Raw genomic sequence first — 19,806 nt, 5'->3', positions numbered from 1 at the left:
GGCCGGAACGCTTTCCTCGACGTCCTCGAGCCCCTTCTCTTCCCCATCTCTTCTCTCCAGCTTGCTACCGTGAACCTAACGGCCGGGGCCGGCGCGCGCCGGGAGCGAGGCCGCGTTAGGCCGCGCGAACAGGCGGAGGAGGCGGTGCGCCACACAGGTGGGGGAGGGGAAAGAACGTTAGAGATAAGAGGATCCGGGGGGGCGGGGAGAAGATGGGGGCGCCCTGAAGAATGGAGGAAGAGAACCCGTGGGGAGGAGGAGCGTGGGGGGGAGGCAGTGAGCTGGAGGAGAGTTGGGGAGAAGGAGAGTCCTGGGGGGCAGTGAAGGGTTGGGGAGGGGGAATGTCCTAGGAGGGCAGTGAGGGGCTGGGGAGGAGGTGTCGGGGGGTGGGGGGGGAGTGAGGGGCAGCATCCTGTGGGGGCAGTCCGGAGGAAGGAGGGAAAAGAGTTTAGGGAGGAAGGGAGGAGAGCTCTGAGGGAAGGAGAAAGTTAATCATCTAGGGGTCCTAAGGAAGATGGGGAAGGATGGGACTGGAGGTGGGGGGAGGCCGAGGGAGGTCCAAGCATCTCGAGAGAACTGGGCTTGGGGGTACCGAGGGAAAAGAAAGGATAGATTCTTGGAGGAAGGAAGCCTTGGACCGAGGAAGTTTGGGGCACTTTTAGGTAGGTCTGGCCTAAGAAGATCAGTGAGAGGCGGGGACCGCCGTACCCCAAAAGGGAAATTAGCACTATGCCCAACACCTAGTACCACATCCTTGTTGATGGCTTGATTTAATAATAATAATAATAATAGTTGTTATTTATAGAGAGCACCTTAAAGTTTGCAAAGCACTTTACAAATATCCCATTTGATCCCTGCAACAACCCTGGCAGGTAGGTGCTGTTATCATTCCTGTTTTATAGATGAGGAAACTGAGGCACACATGCGGTTAAGTGCCCTGCCCAGGGGTTATGTAGCCAGCAGGTGTCCGAGACCAAATTTGAAAGCAGTTCTTCCTGACCCAGGCTTCAGAGTTCTCTTCCCTTTGCCACCCCAGCTGCCTAATTTATTTACTGAGCACCTGTTGTGTTGCAGAACCCTGTAGGGGATCTTTGGGTGCTGGGAAAGATAGAGAGATTCCTTCTCCATTTGAAGCTTATATTCCTATAGGAGGATAAGACAAAGGCACAGATACTTCTGATATATAGTGTTACATACTAAATGTTAGAGACATACAGAGCAAAGCCCTGCTTGAAAAGTGGGAGGGAAAATGGTAATTACAGAAGGAATGGGGGATCAGGGAAGGTTTCCTCTAGAAGGTGGTATGTGAAATGGGCTTTAAAAGACCATTGGATTTCAGCAAGTTTGTGAAGGTGAGGAAGTCAGAAGAGCAAATTTAGGGGGAAAGATAAGCCCAATTTTGGATAGGGTTAGTGTGAGCCGCTGGTGGGACAAACAGGTGCATATGTCTTGTAGGTAGTTGGAGATATGGGTAAGAGGCCAGGGCTGTAGGCAGGAGTGAGGGTCAGCATTGCTGGGGAGGGTGAGCATCCTGGGAGGCGGGGGGAGAGACAGTGAGGGACAGGAGGGATGGAAAGTACCACAGAGAGAGTTGTCAAGGTAGGGGAGTATTCCTAGAAGCATGGATCAGATGCATATGAGGAGTTAGCCTGTGGGGAAGGTCAGGGCTCAGAAGGGAGTGTAAGGGTGATTGAAAATCTTGGGAGGGGGGAATACAGGGTTAGGGTGAAAACTGAGGGAGTAGGAGTAAGTGTGTATGCATAAGGGAGATTTGGGTATAGCCCAAAATGGAGCAGAGATGATCATGTCTAGGGGTCAGTTGGCCCCTTGGATCTCTGAGGGGTGTCTGGGTCTGGCATGTGTTGGTTCTCAGTAACCATCCCAACTCCTTCCCCACTTTGTTTTTTTGTCTGTAGGTTGTGAGGCTCCTTCCCTCTGGCACCACCATGTATGCTGTGTACAAGCAGGCTCACCCCCCTACGGGGCTTGAGTTTTCCATGTATTGCAATTTCTTCAGCAATGCTGAACGCAACCTTGTGGTGGCTGGCACTTCTCAGCTTTATGTATACCGACTCAACCATGATGCTGAGGTAAACCCTTTGACTTCTCTGTATTCACATTCCCTCTCAGCATATCTCCACCTTCCACCACAGATGCATCCCTTGTCCCATATACTTTGGATCTTTCCACAGTTGTCTTGGAGAACGTGTGTATGTGCGTGCATACATAACTGCACACATGTACACGTTTAGCTTAGCTAAATGGTTTATTTGGTTTATTCCCTTCTTGGGGCTAGGGGTGGAGTGGTGGGTAGCAGGAAGAAAGATTATCCCAGTTGCTTAGGCTTCTGACTGTGATCCTCCTACAGACCCATAATCCTTTGACCCTAGGAGGGAAGGGTATCAGTGAGGGACAACAGGAGGGGAATCTTCTCTGCAGGGGTGGGACAGCGATCTAACTTGACCTCTGTGTTTGTTTCTCCCAAGACTTCAACTAAGAGTGATAGGAATGCAGGTAAGCAGCTGGGCCAGTGGGTGGAGAGGAAGATCTGGTTTAAAACTTCCGAGGATAGTGTGATCTGTGAACAGGGTCCCTCACCCCAGTATACCTTTGCTTCTACTCCCAGAAGGGAAGTTACACAAGGAACACAAAGAAAAGCTGGAACTGGTGGCCTCCTTCTCCTTTTTTGGAAATGTCATGTCTATGGCCAGTGTACAGCTTGCCGGAGCCAAAAGAGATGCCCTACTTCTCAGCTTCAAAGATGCCAAGGTGCCAGGGATACTTGATAGGGGTGAGGGGAAGCGGGGAAACAAGGCAAAGGTGGGTTGCTTTCTATCTCTGTGTTTCCATCTCTACAATAATAACATCCACATATTTTCTGGATATATTTGGATTTTCTTTTGGTATATTTGGATAACTATTAAAATAGTTACTTTTTCTACCTGTGCAACAATGTACAGAATATTAAATGTGAAAAAATAACAGCAGATAGCTACTAGACCTAGGATTATTTCTGTCTGAACCCCATCAAAAACAATGAGAATGCTTTTTATATAATAACAATAATTTTGTTAGCTTTTTAATGTTTCCAATGTTCTTTTCTCATAACAACCTTTTAAGGGGTGTGAGGTTATACTTTATAGATGAGAGAACAGACCCAGAAAGGTGATAAGATCATAGAATTTAGAATTGGTTGGGAACTTGGAGACTATCTGGTACGGTGGTTGTTAATCTTTTTTTGTGTTGTGGATTACTTGGACAGTCTGGTGAAGCCTATAGGCCCCTTCTCAGAATAATGTTTTTAAAAGCGTAAAATAAAATACACAGGATTACATAGGAAACCAGTCTTTTTATCAAAATGCTTTTTGGAAAATTTATACACCCCAGATTAACAATCCTTATCTAGTCCAACTCCCTGATTTTGCACATAGGGAAATTTAGTCCTAGAGAAGTGAAGGCACAATAAGTGACAGAGAGCTAATAAATACATGAACACATTTCCTGATCTATGTCCAGGAGTCTTTCCACTGTTTCATGCTGTCTTTCCATGCTATCAGGTTGTACATTCAGAGATTCAGGCCATAATCCTGGGAAAGGGTGAATAAACAGGACAGTTCTCTTTCTCCCACTTGAAATGAACTGTGGGCTAAAAAGCAGAATGAAGGTACTCATCAGACTTCATGAAATTAACCCCATTTGGGTTATTTTACTTGACCATAAATATAAAACATAATATAAATATAAAACACTCTTGGATATCCAGAGGGCTTTCATGGGAGAGAGATTAGGCTTTTTCTGCTCGGCTCTAGAGGGAAGAACCTCTGGGAACACTGGGTACAGAAAAGCAGATCTTGGCCCTGGGTGAGAAAAACTTTGTTAAAAATTAAAGCTGTCCAAGGGGCAGTTAGGTGACGCAGTGGATAGAGCACTGGCCCTGGAGTCAGGAGTACCTGAGTTCAAATCTGGCCTCAGATACTTAATTAACACTTACTAGCTGTGTGACCCTGGGCAAGTCACTTAACCCTAATTGCCTCACTAAAAAAATTTAAAAAAAAAAATTAAAGCTGTCCCTAGGGCAGCTAGATGGCACAGTGGATAGAGCACTGGCCCTGGATTCAGAAGGACCTGAGTTCAAGTCCAGCCTCAGACAGTTGACACTTACTAACTGTGTGACCCTGGGCAAGTCACTTAACCCTAATTGCCCTGCCGCCGCCCCCCCCCCCTTAAATTAAAATGTCCCGTAGTGGAATGGACTTCCTTGAAAGCCCAAAGTGAATTCTCTGAAGTACTTCTACAGATACTTTTCAGGAATGTTGTAGTGGGAACTTTTGCTCAGGGATTGGGGTAAATGCCCTACCAGGGATCCCTTCCCTAGCTGAGAGCCCATGGTTCTTTATAGGAGTTCTACAAAGTACACTTACGTGTTTATCCTGGTTCTCAAGTTGTCTCAGCTCAATACCCTTCATCACTAGGTCAACTAACTTATGGTTCTTATGGAGTGAGGGACCCTGACCTGAGATAGACCTCAACTAGTCTTGGGTCATAGGTGGGGCCTTAGACAAGGTCGACCCTGAAGTGAACTTTTGGATTCTCCATAGTATTTCTGATTGAGTTTTCTTTGCCCTTGAGGACTTTTTGGGGGGGGGGGGGCAAGGCAATTGGGGTTAAGTGACTTGTCCAAGGTCACACAGCTAGTTAAGTGTCAAGTGTCTGAGGCCGGATTTGAACTCAGGTCCTCCTAAATCCAGGGCTGGTGCTTTATCCACAGCGCCACCTAGCTGCCCTGCCCTTGAGGACTTAAGGAGAGGTAATATTGTCAGTTTAGTGCTAGGCCATGGGTATAGAATCCCTGTATGTACCTGGGATAGTGTGAGGGGCTAAGGATGAAATTAACTCTTCTTTTTTTCCATTTGGTTTTCAGCTGTCAGTGGTAGAGTATGACCCTGGAACCCATGACCTGAAGACCCTCTCACTACATTACTTTGAGGAGCCTGAGTTGAGGGTAAGAGTCTCTATGCCCCTTCCTCAGGCCCTTTGAATTGTGTCTCTTACCCTCCAATACCTGGTTCTATGTTCCTGTAGCTTCCTACCATCCTCAATATGAACCCTGAAAGTAGGGGCCTCTGGGTTCTTTTGAGGTAGGAACTAGATTAGAATCCCCTAAGTTAAGAGCTAGGTAGGGATTTCCCTTTCTCTACAACAGGAGAAATGCCTCTGTGCCTCAGATATCTTCATTGTGGACCGGAATTGGTGCTGGCCTTGACACTGCCCATCTGTCCCGCCTTACCCTTCTCAGGATGGGGTTGTATGGACCTTTGCACAAGTCTTGACAGGTACTAACCTGGCCCTGTGTTCTCCCCATCCCTTTCCCCCATCCCAGGATGGCTTTGTCCAAAATGTACACACACCTCGGGTACGAGTGGACCCTGATGGGCGCTGTGCAGTCATGCTGATCTATGGAACACGACTTGTAGTGCTGCCTTTCCGAAGGGAGAGCCTGGCAGAGGAACATGAGGGGCTGGTAGGGGAAGGGTAAGTGTCAGGAAGGGAGGTTGAAGGATTCCTGAGGACCTGTAGAAAAGCTGAGGCCTATGAACCTGGGTGTTGCCCATATATTTGGAATTGGACTTAATCAGGAACTCTTCTACAATTCTTGGCACCCTTTGTTTTGGGGTATAGACTTGGGTTTGAAGGGTGAGGGCTCCCCTGGATGGGGAGAGATATGTGGATCCACCTTGGGGACATTAGTTAGGATTGCCCAGGATGGGGACCCCAGCTGGAACTCTCTCTCCTCCCTCCTCTTCTAAATCTCTCCCCAGGCAGAAGTCAAGCTTCCTGCCTAGTTATATTATTGATGTTCGGGCCTTGGATGAAAAGCTTCTGAACATCATTGATCTGCAGTTCCTTCATGGGTACTACGAGCCCACCCTCCTCATCTTGTTTGAGCCCAATCAGACCTGGCCAGGGTAAGGACTTGCCTTTGTCCTCTTTGACATTTATCATGAAAATAACAGTGACAGTAGACAATTATATAGTTCTTTGAGGCCGTCAGAATAAGTACTTTATAGACAATCTCTCATTTAACCTTCACAAACCATTGAGATGAACACTACCGATATTATCTCTATCTTTGAGAAAATGGAACTGAGGTTAAGGAAGGTAAATGTCTTGTCAGTGACCAGAGCTAATGAATGCCATTGGCAGACTCTGAATTGTGCTCCCTACTAACTCAGTCCAGCTCTCTTTCCTACTATAGTGCCACTCAAAATAAGGCTAAGTTTGCAAGACAGGTACCATTGAGTTTTCCATTTCTCTAAGGGTCTTACTACAGAAATAATTGTTGATGCTAACATTCAAATAATTGCCAGACATCTATTTTCCCTGGTGTGGCTTTCTTCTGAAATGTCAAGTGGTTATGTGGTTGGTGTTTTTTTGTAGTAACACTGCATACAGTTCACTACCAGATGCATTTATCGTCACAGGGAAGTTTCAGAGGCAAAACTAGGAACAATAGGGCTTAGTACTTAGAAGTAGACTTTGGTTCTATAGAAAGAAAACTTCCCCAACAATCAGAGCTGTTCAAAAAAAGGTTGGGCTGCCTTGGAAGGTAGTGAGTTTTCCATTCTTAGAGGTCTTCAGGGCTGAGACTGGATTGAGCGGTGTTTCTACTTGTTAGAAATGCTGTAGAAAGGACTTCTGCCCAGGTATGAACTAGAGGAAAAGATTCTATGAAGTCTGAGTTTGTAAGATTTCACTGAGAGAGTGCTTTAAGAATTTGGGTTTGGGGGCAGCTAGGTGGCGCAGTGGATAGAGCACAGGCCCTGGATTCGGGAGGACCTGAGTTCAAATCCAGCCTCAGACACTTAACACTCACTAGCTGTGTGACCCTGGGCAAGTCCCTTAACCCCAATTGCCTCACCAAAAAAAAAAAATAATAATTTGGGTTTGAACCCAATAAAGAAATCAGTCTTTTCAGTTTCTAATCACTCTTTGATAGCTTTGGGAGTCTAGGTGATCTCATTGGGTTCTTTATTCTGTTTCTTTTGAGAATAGAGCAGCCCCAGTCCCAGAACAAATACAGACTTTCTGGTGTTTGATGTTGCTCTTCAAGAAGGCCTTGATTGTCTCCTTAATTGTAGGAGTTTTCCCATGTCTAATAGCTTATCTTACAGGGTCTTATATTAACATTGTCCACCTCATGTGGCCTCGTGGGCCAGATATTAGCCCTTTACATTGCTGTTTACTACATTTCACTCTAAGGCTAGTTTTTCGATTCCACACAACACCAATCTGAGATATTTTAGAGATTTGACCTATACTTTGGGCAGTTTCATCATCTCTGAGGGCTGTGGCAAAGGCTTCTGGGTTGCTTGGTAAATCAGGCTCCAGAAAAAATCCCTAGAGGAGATGCAGACACTCGTCTAGCCCTGGTTGTTCTTAATTCAATACTTGGGCTACTTTCTTTAATAGGCTAAGCCTTCATTCCTTCTGAATATTTTGTACTTATTTAATTTGAAATAGCATTTAAACCAAATTAACTAGGTTACGTATATAACTACCCCTATACTGATATACCTTTTGACTTTTTGTCTACTTACCTCCCACCCTAACCAAGGGAGGGCTGCATAGCATGACACATGCCCCTCACCAAACTGATGTGCTTCCTCCTTGATCCCTTCTCCTGTGTGTTATCATAGGTGGCTTTCTGGATACATGCTCCATGATGAGGTCTTCTCTAGGATCCCCAACCCCTACCCTCCACCCCACCCCCCAAAAAGGAATCTCTGAGCCCCTGTCTTTTCTTTGGCCAGGCGTGTGGCTGTACGACAGGATACATGCTCCATTGTTGCCATCTCTCTGAACATTCTGCAGAAGGTTCACCCGGTTATCTGGTCCCTTACCAACTTGCCTTTTGACTGTACCCAGGCATTAGCAGTACCCAAACCAATAGGTGAGCACTGGGGCCAGGGGATGACCCATTTCTGTAAAGAGGATTCCCTTCTCTAAGAGAGGCTAGGAGGTGGGGTGGGGGTGGGGAGGCTGACAGTGGGGTTTGGGAGATTCTTTTCTAAGAAGCTCTGCCTGCCTATCTGCCTCTCCTCCCAGGTGGAGTAGTAATCTTTGCTGTCAACTCCCTCCTGTACCTGAACCAGAGTGTCCCACCCTATGGTGTTTCCCTCAACAGCCTCACTGCTGGCACCACAGCCTTCCCTCTACGTAAGCCAACCCGGGAATGGGAAGGAAGTGCTAGGGAGACGGGTGGGAGTTGTGTGTGGTAGGGCGAGATGAATAGACTAGGAGGAAAATGGTCTAGATGGGAAGACCTGAGACTTTGGGGGTGGGTCCTTATGGGCTCTCTCTGCTTCTAGGCATGCAGGATGGAGTGAAGATCACCCTGGATTGTGCTCAGGCTGCCTTTATATCCTATGACAAGATGGTCATCTCCTTGAAAGGGGGCGAGATGTGAGCCTGCCCTGACTTCTGGCCCCTCTCCCCCTGCCCTACCTCTTATTCCAGTTCCTTCCTCCCTGGGTCTGGGTCCAAAGACTTTGGTTTGAGCCAGGCTCTGCTGCTCACTGCTAGTATGACTGTGGAGAAGTCACTCTTCTCAGAATGAAGTGCTGAGCCTAGCTGATTTCTCAGGGCATTCAGCTCTAGATCTTATGATCTAAGTAGAATTCTGTCCTTCTCCTGACTCTGCCCTCTCTTCCCAGCTATGTACTGACCCTCATCACAGATGGGATGCGTAGTGTCCGATCCTTTCACTTCGACAAAGCAGCTGCTAGTGTTCTTACCACCTGTGTGAGTTTATGTGATAAACATAGGCACTCCCTCCCTCCTGGAGACTGGGCTAGGGAGGATCCATTGTGGAGAAGAAGATAAACTTGTTGGGGGAGAGGACCCTGGAAAGCAGTAGGTGGGGAATGATCTAGGAATAGAAGGCTTTTGGCCCCTGGTGGAATATTTTCCCTTTTTCCTTCTTCCAGATGATCACTATGGAACCAGGTTACCTTTTTTTGGGCTCCCGCCTTGGCAATTCACTTCTACTCAAATATACAGAGAAACTACAGGAACCACCAGCCAGTGCTGCCCGAGAAGCCCCATCACGGGAGGTTTCTGACAAGGTTAGATTTCTTATGCCACATGAAGACACCCTGAAGACCCTCCAGGTCATTTGCAGGAAGAGACCTCAGTACAGGGACTTGGAGAAAAGAAAGGGGTAGACATAACAAGGTTTCCCACAATACCTCTTTCTCTTTCATCCCTATCTTTGACTTGTGTTTTCATGTAAACCCTAAAATATTATATAAATGTGAAATTTTGTTGTTATTTTTTTCAGGATGAGCCGCCTGTCAAAAAGAAGCGAGTGGAGTCCACGCTGGGCTGGGCAGGTGGTGGGGGACATTGACCTGGCCTTGGGGGTGGGCATGAGGCAAGGTAGCTGGGATTCTGAATCGGGGTGGAGCACGTGTTTCTGGGGAATCTGAATCTGGGCCTGAGAGTGTCTGACTGGGTTGATATTACAGGTGGGAAGTCAGCTCCCCAGGATGAGGTGGATGAGATTGAGGTGTATGGCAGTGAAGCCCAGTCTGGTACCCAGCTGGCCACGTACTCTTTTGAGGTGAGAGAGAGAGAATTAGAAAGGGAAAGGGAGCTATCCTTGAAATACCTTTCACCACACCCACATATCCACCCACAATTTTCCATTTCTGCTTAGACATTCAAGTGTGGGAATGGGTGAATTGGGCCCAGAAACTCTCTGATTTCACAGTTCATGATTTTCATTTTGTTTCCTTATAGTTTATGCCCCTTTGCCTTTGGTTCCTTCCAATTCCCTTTCTTATCCCCTTTCTCAATCTGTCTTCTCTCATCTATTCTATCTTCTCATCTCCAACTCCTATCTCCTGCCCAAGTGAGGGAGCATAGCAGGCTAGAGTACCTGAACTGGAATCAGGGAGAACTGGGTTCAAGTTCCACATCAAATATTTATGAATTGTGTGATACCATGCAAGTCTTTTTAACCTTCTGAGTCTTGGTTTCTTCGTCTGTAAAATGAGGATGCTAATAGAACTGACCACAAGTTCGTTGGGCCCATCAAATTATAGTGTATAGAAAACACTTTGCAAACCATAAAGCATTAAATAGATGTGAGCTATTCTTCTTATATCTCTGTTGCTCTTCAATTTGTCAGGTGTGTGACAGCATCCTGAATATTGGACCCTGTGCCAATGCTGCCATGGGGGAACCAGCTTTCCTGTCTGAAGAGGTATTCACTCCACTTGGGGCATTTTTCTTTTGAAGGGGGGCAGCTCGGGTTTCAACTCTGAGGTTAGGCTCATGGAACAGGCTTGGGGCCTTGAGGTGGTGGGGAGAGCTGAAGGACCATAGGTGACCAGGTATTGGGGACCATGCCGGGGACTAGCAGGGATCCTCTGACTGATGCTATTTTCCCCTGCTACTTGCTTTGCAGTTTCAGAACAGCCCAGAGCCAGACCTGGAAATTGTGGTTTGCTCAGGTTATGGGAAGAATGGAGCATTGTCTGTACTTCAGGTGATGAGCCCATCATTTTCCCCTTGGGGTGGGGCCAGGCAGGGAGAAGGGGATGGTTCACAGTGAAGAGGGGCTATCAGGGTATGGCCCTTATAAGGAAGGCCTGCAGCAGAGAATGTGTGCTATAGGTCTGGTATTGGTGCCACAGTAATTGCTGCTCCTGGTCCTTTCCTCGGCTGCCTGCCTCCTGTTTGGTTGCCTATGAGCAGCAGCTGGGAATACACGGAGATTCGTGGGGGAAAGTCAAGACTAAATGCCAACATGTACTGCTTCCTTTGCTACCTTTAAAGTGCCCCAGAGGAAGAGGCGGTGGGAAATGGGACAGGGCCTGAGGTGGATGGAAAGGGTACTACAGTTGATGACTTCCCCAACAAATCTTTGCTTCTCTAGAAAAGCATTCGGCCCCAGGTGGTGACAACTTTTGAGCTGCCCGGCTGTTATGACATGTGGACAGTCATTGCACCCTTACGAAAGGAAGAGGTCAGACCCTACCCTTGGGGATCCACCCACCATTCCTTTCCCCAAAACCTTGTCATAGCTAATACAAACACTAGAGTGAAGCTCAACCCTTGGGTTGTTCCTACCTCACGCCAGTTCTTTTTTTTTTTTTCCCCCATTCCTATCTCTTGATCTTACTTTTGAATACTGGAGCTTGACTTAAAATTATATAAGCCAACAGATTAGGTTTGTCATTTTAGGCATGGATGACTGAGAATATAGTTTACTGCATGATCTAGGCACTTCTATAAAATATAACTCTTAAAATGAAGAGTAAGAAAATTTAATGAATAACTACTAATTCACCAAGTAGGTAATTAAAGTATGTTGGAATGGAGAAAGCTCTGTTCTTGGAGTCAAGGGACCTGAGTTCAGAACCCCATTTTTACTCTAAGTGAGTGATCTTGGGAAAATTCCTTAAAAATCTCCTTGCTATTTCACTGTGTCCCAGCCTCACTCCTCTGCTACCATCCCATGTAGGCCTCTTCTGCTCTCTGTCTCTTTCCTTCTCATTGTGCATTCCCTAGTCTTATGTCTTCCTCCCCCCACCCAGGATGAGACCACCAAGGGGGAGGGAGCTGAACAGGAGCCCAGCTCCCCAGAAACAGAAGATGATGGGAAGAGACATGGCTTTCTTATTCTCAGCCGGGAGGATTCTACCATGGTGAGGGCACAGTGACATGGGGATGGGGTAAGGATGGGGTGCTGAGAGACAGGCTGGTGTTAGAGAACAGAGCACTGAACTGAAATGAGGAGCTCTAGCTTGGAGTCCGGTTCTATTTTGTAACCTTCAACAAACCACTTCATTTCTCTGGGCCTTGGGGATTTTTTCTTATAAAATGTGGGAGGCAAGATTAGATGACCTCCAAGTTCCCATTCTTAGAGGTGATGCCTATTTTTCAATACCTTTTCAACTCTTCAGTGGGAAAGGGATGGTTTAAGACCCTAGACCTGAAATCTTAACATCTTCTCCATCCATCCCCCCAGATCCTACAGACAGGTCAGGAGATCATGGAGCTGGACACAAGTGGCTTTGCCACACAGGGTCCCACTGTCTATGCCGGTAACATTGGTGACAATCGCTATATTGTCCAGGTGTCACCCCTTGGTATCCGTCTGCTAGAGGGAGGTGAGCACTTAAGCGCCTAGAATTTGGGATAAGACATGTGAGAAGCATAGTGGAGGAATCAAGCCTAAGTGTCTGAGCCTGCTTCTTCATTACTGGGGGGTTGGGTCTGGCTCTGGGATGGTGATGGGTCTGCCATTTGCCTTGCAGTAAACCAGTTGCATTTTATACCTGTGGACCTGGGCTCTCCCATTGTGCAGTGTGCTGTCGCTGATCCTTATGTGGTCATCATGAGTGCTGAGGGCCATGTGACTATGTTCCTTCTGAAAAGTGACTCCTATGGGGGAAGAAATCATCGCCTAGCTCTTCACAAGCCCCCTTTACATCATGTAGGGGAATGCCAATACTCTCCAACCCCTCTTCAATAATTGATCTCAGATCTAAATCCTTTTCCTTGATTTCCCCTTCCTTGCCTCCCATAACTTCTGAAAATAACTCCTCTTGATTCTTCTTATATCCAAACCATATTCTTTTTTTTTTTTTTTTTGGTCAAACCATATTCTTAATCCTCTCTCTGACCACCAACTCCCTTCCCCTGTCCCTCTTGACATGGTGTGCTGACTTCTCATTCTTAACTTTTTACAGCAGTCAAAGGTGATCGCACTGTGTGTGTACCGGGATGTCAGTGGAATGTTCACTACTGAGAGTAGAGCATCTGGGCCCCGGGATGAGCTGGGAGGTCGAGGGGGCCTAGAGGCTGAAGGCCTGGGACCTGAGATCAGGTATATATGCGGAGAGGGGCCAAGGCCATGAGCTAAAGCTTTGAGTATGCAACCTGATTGTGCTTTGTCATCATCTGCCTTCAGCCCCACTGTGGATGATGAAGAAGAGATGTTGTATGGAGACTCTAGTTCCCTGTTCAGTCCCAGCAAAGAAGAGGCCAGAAGGAGCAGTCTCCCACCTGCTGACCGGGACCCTCCCCCATACAGAGCAGAGCCCACCCACTGGTGTGTGCTAGTACGAGAGAGTGGGGCCATGGAAGTGAGTGACCCTTGACCCTCCTCCCTCTTCCCCACCGACCTGGGTGTGCTAATGCACTACAGTGGGAGTACTTAGGTGAATAAACTCTTGACTTGAGCTCTGCTTTAGTATAGGTTTGTGGGCCTACAGACAGCAGTGATACCTACTGCTAACCTCCAATGATACAGCCTCTTTGTGTTAATATGAAAGAGTGGGGCTATGGAGTTGTGATCCCCTAACTCCTACCTTTGTGGTCTTCATGCATTGATGCCAGAGGCTGGCCTTTTGGCCACTTAACCCCCCTTTCTTCTCTTGACCCTAGATCTATCAGCTCCCAGATTGGCGCCTGGTGTTTCTAGTGAAGAATTTCCCTGTTGGGCAGCGGGTACTAGTAGACAGCTCCTTTGGACAGCCAGCTACCCAAGGTGACACCAAGAAGGAAGAGGTGACAAGGCAAGGGGAACTTCCTCTTGTTAAGGAGGTATTACTTGTTGCCCTGGGTAACCGTCAGACCCGCCCCTACCTCCTGGTGAGTTTCATACACAAGACCCCTTGATGCCCCCACCCCCCCTTCCCCCTTCCCTTACATGATTTCCTTTATTGCCAAGGGCCTTGAGTCCTCCCCAGTCTCTAGCCCTGACAGCCTCTTCCCTCCACACGTCCCTCAGGTTCATGTAGACCAGGAACTGTTGATCTATGAGGCCTTTGCTCATGACTCCCAGCTTGGCCAGAGTAACCTTAAAGTGCGATTTAAAAAGGTACCTGAACCCCTAAATCCTCCACTTCATTCTGGATGTAAGCTATAATATGTGGTAGGGAAGGGCCCGGACTGGGGAACTCCCAGACTGTCAGAGAAGATAAGACTCAAGTACAGAAATAACAGTGGTCATGGTGATACTGAGGTTGGGGGTTGGGGCATGTGTGATAGGAATTAAGTCCTGAAGGAAGGAGTATTTGGAGTAGAGGAACCCTGGTGGAAAGGCTTCAGAAGAGAAGTGGTGTAGTGGCAAGAATTCTGGATGGAGAATCAGAAGACCTGAGTTTGAAATTTGTCTCTAATACTTAATTGTGTGACCTTGAACGAGGCACATTCTTTATTTTTTATTTTATTTTTTTGGTAGGGCACTGAGGGTTAAGTGACTTGCCCAGGGTCACACAGCTAGTAAGTGTTAAGTGTCTGAGGCCGGATTTGAACTCAGGTCCTCCTGAATCCAGGGCCTGTGCTCTATCCACTGCGCCACCTAGCTGCCTCTATAGATGGTCTCTTATCTACCAGTGTCTAGATGTGAATATTCTCCTTAAGGTTCATCCTACTTGGAAACTACTTCAGGTATGACAAGGTGTTTTCTTTACCTTTCTCTCACTGCCTTCCTCTCTTCTTTCTTCCATGTCTTAGGTCCCCCACAACATCAATTTCAGGGAGAAGAAGCCAAAACCATCAAAGAAGAAGCCAGAAGGGGGTGGGACTGAAGAGGGTGCTGGTGCTCGGGGTCGTGTGGCCCGGTTCCGTTATTTTGAAGATATTTATGGCTATTCAGGGGTCAGTGGGATATGGAGGGATTGAGACAGGTTGATGACATGAGGGGTGGTCAGTGGGACAGGGTGGAAGCTTTGGAGGAGGTCTGAAACATTGTTGATACTCTTTCCCTACTAAGGTGTTCATCTGTGGTCCCTCACCCCATTGGTTGCTGGTGACTGGTCGGGGAGCCCTACGGTTACATCCCATGGGTATCGATGGCCCCATTGACTCCTTTGCCCCTTTCCACAATGTCAACTGTCCAAGGGGATTCCTGTACTTCAACAGACAGGTAGGACTGGAGTAGGAGCACTTTTCCCCATCCTAGTGCCCACCCTTCATCTTTCCCCATATATGAACCTTTGTTACTCAGATTTGGTATTTCTGCATCTAGTCCTTTCATATGACTGCCAGGCTGTTCATTCCATAGCACCACTTTGCCACGACTCTCTCCAGCTTGCAAGTCTAAAGAGTTTCTTTGAATTCTACAGGATATGGCCTTTTAAACTCCTTAGCTTGCTTCTTGGGACTTTGCACAGTCTGACCTCAGTCTATTCTTCCTAACAGGGTCGGTCATGTTTATGCTCACCCCATCTCATTGCTCATACTGTGCAGTTCTCAACAACCCAGCCTACCGGGTCCAGCTCCATTTTCCTCAGCTATAGGAAGTCTTTGCCAACAACATTTAACTTTATATTACTCTTCTTTATCCCCATACCTCTGGCTCCGAATCTAGACTAAACAATCTAGCACCCGATCCTCTATCCTTGCACTTTTTTGCTGTTATGTATGTGAAGCTTGTCTCCAACTGAACTGACTTCCTTGAAGGGAGGGCTCTCCTCTTGCCTCCCAATCCACCTAGAAAACACTAAGCACCCATTCTGGGTAAGTTGCTATACAGGAGAGAAAAAGACAAAATGGAAAAATAGCCCCCTACCTAAAGAAACGCATATACTGCCGGGGCCCACAGCATGCCAGTTGAGAAGTATGGGTGTAATTTGACAACTCCAAAAGCTTCCCTTGGGAGGTGGGAAATGAACTGAACTGAGAATGAAAGGAAGACTTGTAAGAGGCTTAGGTGAGGGATGGAGTGACAGATTGTGTAAAGAAAGGCACAAAGGTAGAAATGCTAAATTCTGGTAACAAAAGTTATCCTTTTTGATTGGAACATTGTGTAAAGGAGAGTAATGTATAATAAGCCTGGAAAGTAGGATGGGGTGAGATTATTTAGGACATCATGATTTTGCATTCATGTGACATGGACAGACTTGTGCTCTTAAAGATTATTTTGGTAGCTGTGTAGAAGTCGGATAGGAGAGGGAAGATACTAGGGGTTAAGAGTCTAGTTAGGGCCTGTTGTAATAGTCTAAGCAAGAGGTGATGTGGTCCTGAATCAGGTGGTATCATTGTGAATGGAGAGAGGGGGATGGCTACAGGGGATATTAGAAAGGAAGAATTGGCAAGATTTGACACCTGATGGAGATGCAGGGTTGTGAGACAGGAAGAATCCTTGATGATAAAGATTCTGAACCAGCATGTCTGGAATAATGGTGCTTTCAACAGGAATAGTGAAGCTGCAGGTGTATGCTTTGTGAGAACAAACTCTTCTTTGGAAATGTAGCATTTGAGATGCTTGTGGAACATCATTTAAATGGAGAAATATCTGCAGAGAGATTATATCACTAAGAGAATTCAGAGGAAGACCCAGGACAAGGCCTGGGATGTGGTAGGGGGGAGGGGTCACACATACTTGAGATATGAATGGGATTTCAACAAAAACAGAATGGAATGGACAGGTCAGAGAAACAGCGCTCTAAAAATCCAAGGAGTTTGGAACTATTGAGGAAGGGGTGACTAGCAATGCCTAATGTAGAAAGGTTAAGAATGATTGAGAAAAAGGCCTTAGGGTTTGTTGGGAACCTTATAAAGAAGTTTCATTTAAGTGGTAATTTTAGAAGTTAGTTTGTAAAAGAGAAGGAAGAAAGGAAAAGAAATAGAGACAAATTTCTCTGGAGTTTAGTTGTGAAGAAAAATATAGAAAGACATCAAGGTCAAGCAAAGGAGGTTTTCTTGGTTTTTAAACTCTGGGAGAGACCTCAGTGTGTTTATAAGCAGCAAGAAAGGAGCCAATAGATATGGAGAGATTGAAGATAAGTGGGGGGAGGGTCACAAGAACCATTGAAGTGGGGATCCTGGAGAAAATGGATTACAAGGAGGGAATAATAGGTGATGATGTTTCAGAGTGCAGGAAATGAGAAAGCTCATGATGCATGACATCTGTGTTCTTGGTAAAGTAAGAGGGGCTTCCCTGCAGAATATATTACTAATTAAATGGGAACCTGGGGGGGCAATATCCTTTTTTTTTTCTTCACTGGATGTAGGTGGGTGAGGGGCATAGAGAGCTGTTTCCAGGTCTAGGACCTACCTGATCTCTCTTTGCTTTTCTGGATTCTCCAGGGGGAGCTTCGGATCAGTGTGCTCCCAGCCTATTTGTCCTATGATGCTCCCTGGCCGGTAAGAAAGATCCCATTGCGATGCACAGCTCACTACGTTGCCTATCACGTGGAATCCAAGGTTAGCAGCCTGTCCCCATGGCTCCCACTCCTAGCCTCTCTTCAGAAGTACCCAAACCATACCTGGAGATGCCTTGAATAAAAGCCCCAGTATCCTCCACCTTATCCTGTTCTGTATCTTTTTGAGAACTTCCTGTCGCTTCTGCCCTTTACTCGTGATTAACTATTCTACCCCTTAACCCTGCTGCCTCCAAACAAACCAAATAGGTCTATGCTGTGGCCACCAGCACCAATGCCCTGTGCACCCGCATCCCTCGAATGACGGGTGAAGAGAAGGAATTTGAGACAATAGAGAGAGGTTAGTGATTTGCTCCCCTTCCCTTTTCTTGCCCTCACATCCTCCACAGCCCCATTAGCTCTTCTAAGGTACTATATTCTCGAAGAATAATGGGAAAGGCTGACAGTGACTCTTCTCCTCCTAGATGAACGATATATCCACCCCTTGCAGGAGGCCTTCTCTATACAGCTTATCTCTCCAGTCAGTTGGGAGGCCATCCCCAATGCCAGGTAACACCTTGGGTCAGAACTTCCCCATTCTCTTTTCGTTCTATGTCATCGTATCCCTTTAGGCCCCAACCAGTGTCTCTGGGCGTTTTCTGCAGGATTGAGCTGGAGGAATGGGAGCATGTGACCTGCATGAAGACAGTGTCTCTTCGCAGTGAGGAGACTGTATCTGGTCTGAAGGGCTATGTGGCTGCCGGAACCTGCCTCATGCAGGGGGAGGAGGTCACATGCCGAGGCAGGGTGAGCAGCCTCGTGTACTACAGGGGCTGTGGTTCTGGGGCCTGCTGGCCTTCAGTATCTAAACTGCCTGCTCTCTCCCAGATTCTCATTATGGATGTGATTGAAGTAGTTCCAGAGCCAGGACAGCCACTGACAAAGAATAAGTTCAAAGTGCTGTATGAGAAAGAGCAAAAGGGTCCAGTGACAGCTCTCTGTCATTGCAATGGCCACCTGGTATCAGCCATTGGCCAGAAGGTAAGACCCCATCTAGCCCTGGGATAAGGCTTGGGCTGCAGAAGATGTGTTCTGACCAGGCCACCCTCTTGTGATACAGCTTGTCTTCCCTTGTCTTCCCTGTCTTCCTTAGATCTTCCTGTGGAGTCTTCGAGCCAGTGAGCTGACAGGCATGGCTTTCATTGACACACAGCTCTACATTCACCAGATGATCAGTGTGAAGAATTTCATCTTGGCAGCTGATGTCATGAAGAGCATTTCTCTGCTTCGTTACCAGGAGGAAAGCAAAACCCTGAGCCTCGTGTCCCGGGTATGGGACTGAGGCACTCAGAACCTAGGAGGGGATGGGAGGAGAGTTGGGACCCACAAGAGAAGATACTAAAGCTAATTTACCCCCAGGATGCCAAGCCCTTGGAGGTGTACAGTGTGGATTTCATGGTAGACAGTGCTCAACTCGGCTTTCTGGGTGAGTAAACCTGGAACCTCCAAGGGTGGAAAGGATATTTTCTGAAAGTTTGCAGGGAATGTAACTTGGGTCTGCTGACCCTTCCCCTTCTCCCCACCACACAACAGTGTCAGATCGGGACCGCAACCTCATGGTGTACATGTATCTACCTGAAGGTGAGTATAATGACTTTTCCCCATAATCCTGACTAGAAGGAGCCACTAAAGCTACACAATCACTGCTCTTCATCCCATGAAGTTTTGAGGGAGGTGGGAGAAGAAAATGATAGTTTATTCCCTGCTCCTAGCCAAGGAGAGTTTTGGGGGGATGCGGCTGCTGCGACGGGCAGACTTCCACGTGGGTGCCCATGTGAACACATTCTGGAGGACACCATGCCGGGGAGCAGCTGAAGGACCTAGCAAGAAATCCATTGTCTGGGAAAACAAACATATCACCTGGTTTGGTGAGTTAGTCATTGAGAAGGGTGGGGAAGGTTGTATGCCAGGCCTTTGCTTAATAATGCCTGCCACATCTTTCCTCCAGCCACATTAGATGGTGGTATTGGGCTCCTGTTGCCCATGCAGGAGAAGACGTATCGGCGGCTACTGATGTTGCAAAATGCCCTGACCACTATGCTGCCCCACCATGCTGGCCTCAACCCCCGTGCCTTTCGGTGAGACTCCACCACCCCCTTCTTGTAACCTCCTTGCCCTCCCCTTTCCTTAGATGACACTATATTTTTAATCTTCCAAAAATGCAGGATGCTACATGTTGACCGTCGCATCCTACAGAATGCTGTACGAAACGTCCTCGATGGGGAACTTCTTAATCGGTATCTCTACCTTAGTACCATGGAACGAGGAGAGCTTGCCAAGAAGATTGGAACCACACCTGACATTGTAAGGATCTTTCCCAGACTCAATTTATTGCCATATATACATACATCTGTGTGTTACTTGCCTTACCCTACCCTTCTCTGTCTTTGTCCTTCCAGATTCTGGATGACCTATTGGAAATTGACCGTGTTACAGCTCATTTCTAGTTGCCCTTATCCCAAATACACACTTTTGGATAAAACAAAGAGGTTTTGTTTCAAGGAAACTTCAGGGTGTGGGGATGTGTGTAAGAGTATTGGAGTTTCTTATCTTCTGTGAAGAAGCTGCCATGATGAAATAAGAG

At 47.0% G+C, this 19,806-nt stretch overlaps 1 protein-coding gene across 1 annotated transcript; it reads left to right on the top strand.

The window, feature by feature from the left end:
* On the top strand, nucleotides 1-19,757 carry CPSF1 (cleavage and polyadenylation specific factor 1). The gene is made up of 38 exons (XM_044002441.1): nucleotides 1-157; nucleotides 1,917-2,090; nucleotides 2,487-2,514; nucleotides 2,627-2,769; nucleotides 4,922-5,002; nucleotides 5,381-5,532; nucleotides 5,820-5,966; nucleotides 7,812-7,951; nucleotides 8,107-8,217; nucleotides 8,370-8,463; nucleotides 8,715-8,802; nucleotides 8,988-9,125; nucleotides 9,341-9,392; nucleotides 9,528-9,622; nucleotides 10,193-10,267; nucleotides 10,472-10,552; nucleotides 10,943-11,032; nucleotides 11,604-11,714; nucleotides 12,038-12,179; nucleotides 12,327-12,505; nucleotides 12,762-12,898; nucleotides 12,983-13,157; nucleotides 13,459-13,665; nucleotides 13,805-13,894; nucleotides 14,533-14,676; nucleotides 14,792-14,944; nucleotides 17,110-17,226; nucleotides 17,433-17,523; nucleotides 17,648-17,732; nucleotides 17,828-17,969; nucleotides 18,051-18,203; nucleotides 18,316-18,492; nucleotides 18,582-18,648; nucleotides 18,756-18,803; nucleotides 18,935-19,090; nucleotides 19,171-19,300; nucleotides 19,388-19,526; nucleotides 19,622-19,757. The coding sequence occupies exons 2-38, from the start codon at nucleotides 1,947-1,949 to the stop codon at nucleotides 19,667-19,669; spliced, it is 4,350 nt and encodes a 1,449-aa protein (XP_043858376.1). The 5' UTR covers nucleotides 1-157; nucleotides 1,917-1,946; the 3' UTR covers nucleotides 19,670-19,757.
* Nucleotides 19,758-19,806: the final 49 nt, after the last annotated feature.

The sequence above is a fragment of the Dromiciops gliroides genome, chromosome 1 (genome assembly GCF_019393635.1).
Source record: "Dromiciops gliroides isolate mDroGli1 chromosome 1, mDroGli1.pri, whole genome shotgun sequence".
NCBI classification, from domain to species: domain Eukaryota; kingdom Metazoa; phylum Chordata; class Mammalia; order Microbiotheria; family Microbiotheriidae; genus Dromiciops; species Dromiciops gliroides.
Note: the sequence above shows the minus strand (reverse complement) of the source record. Positions and strands in the feature narration are given on the sequence as shown.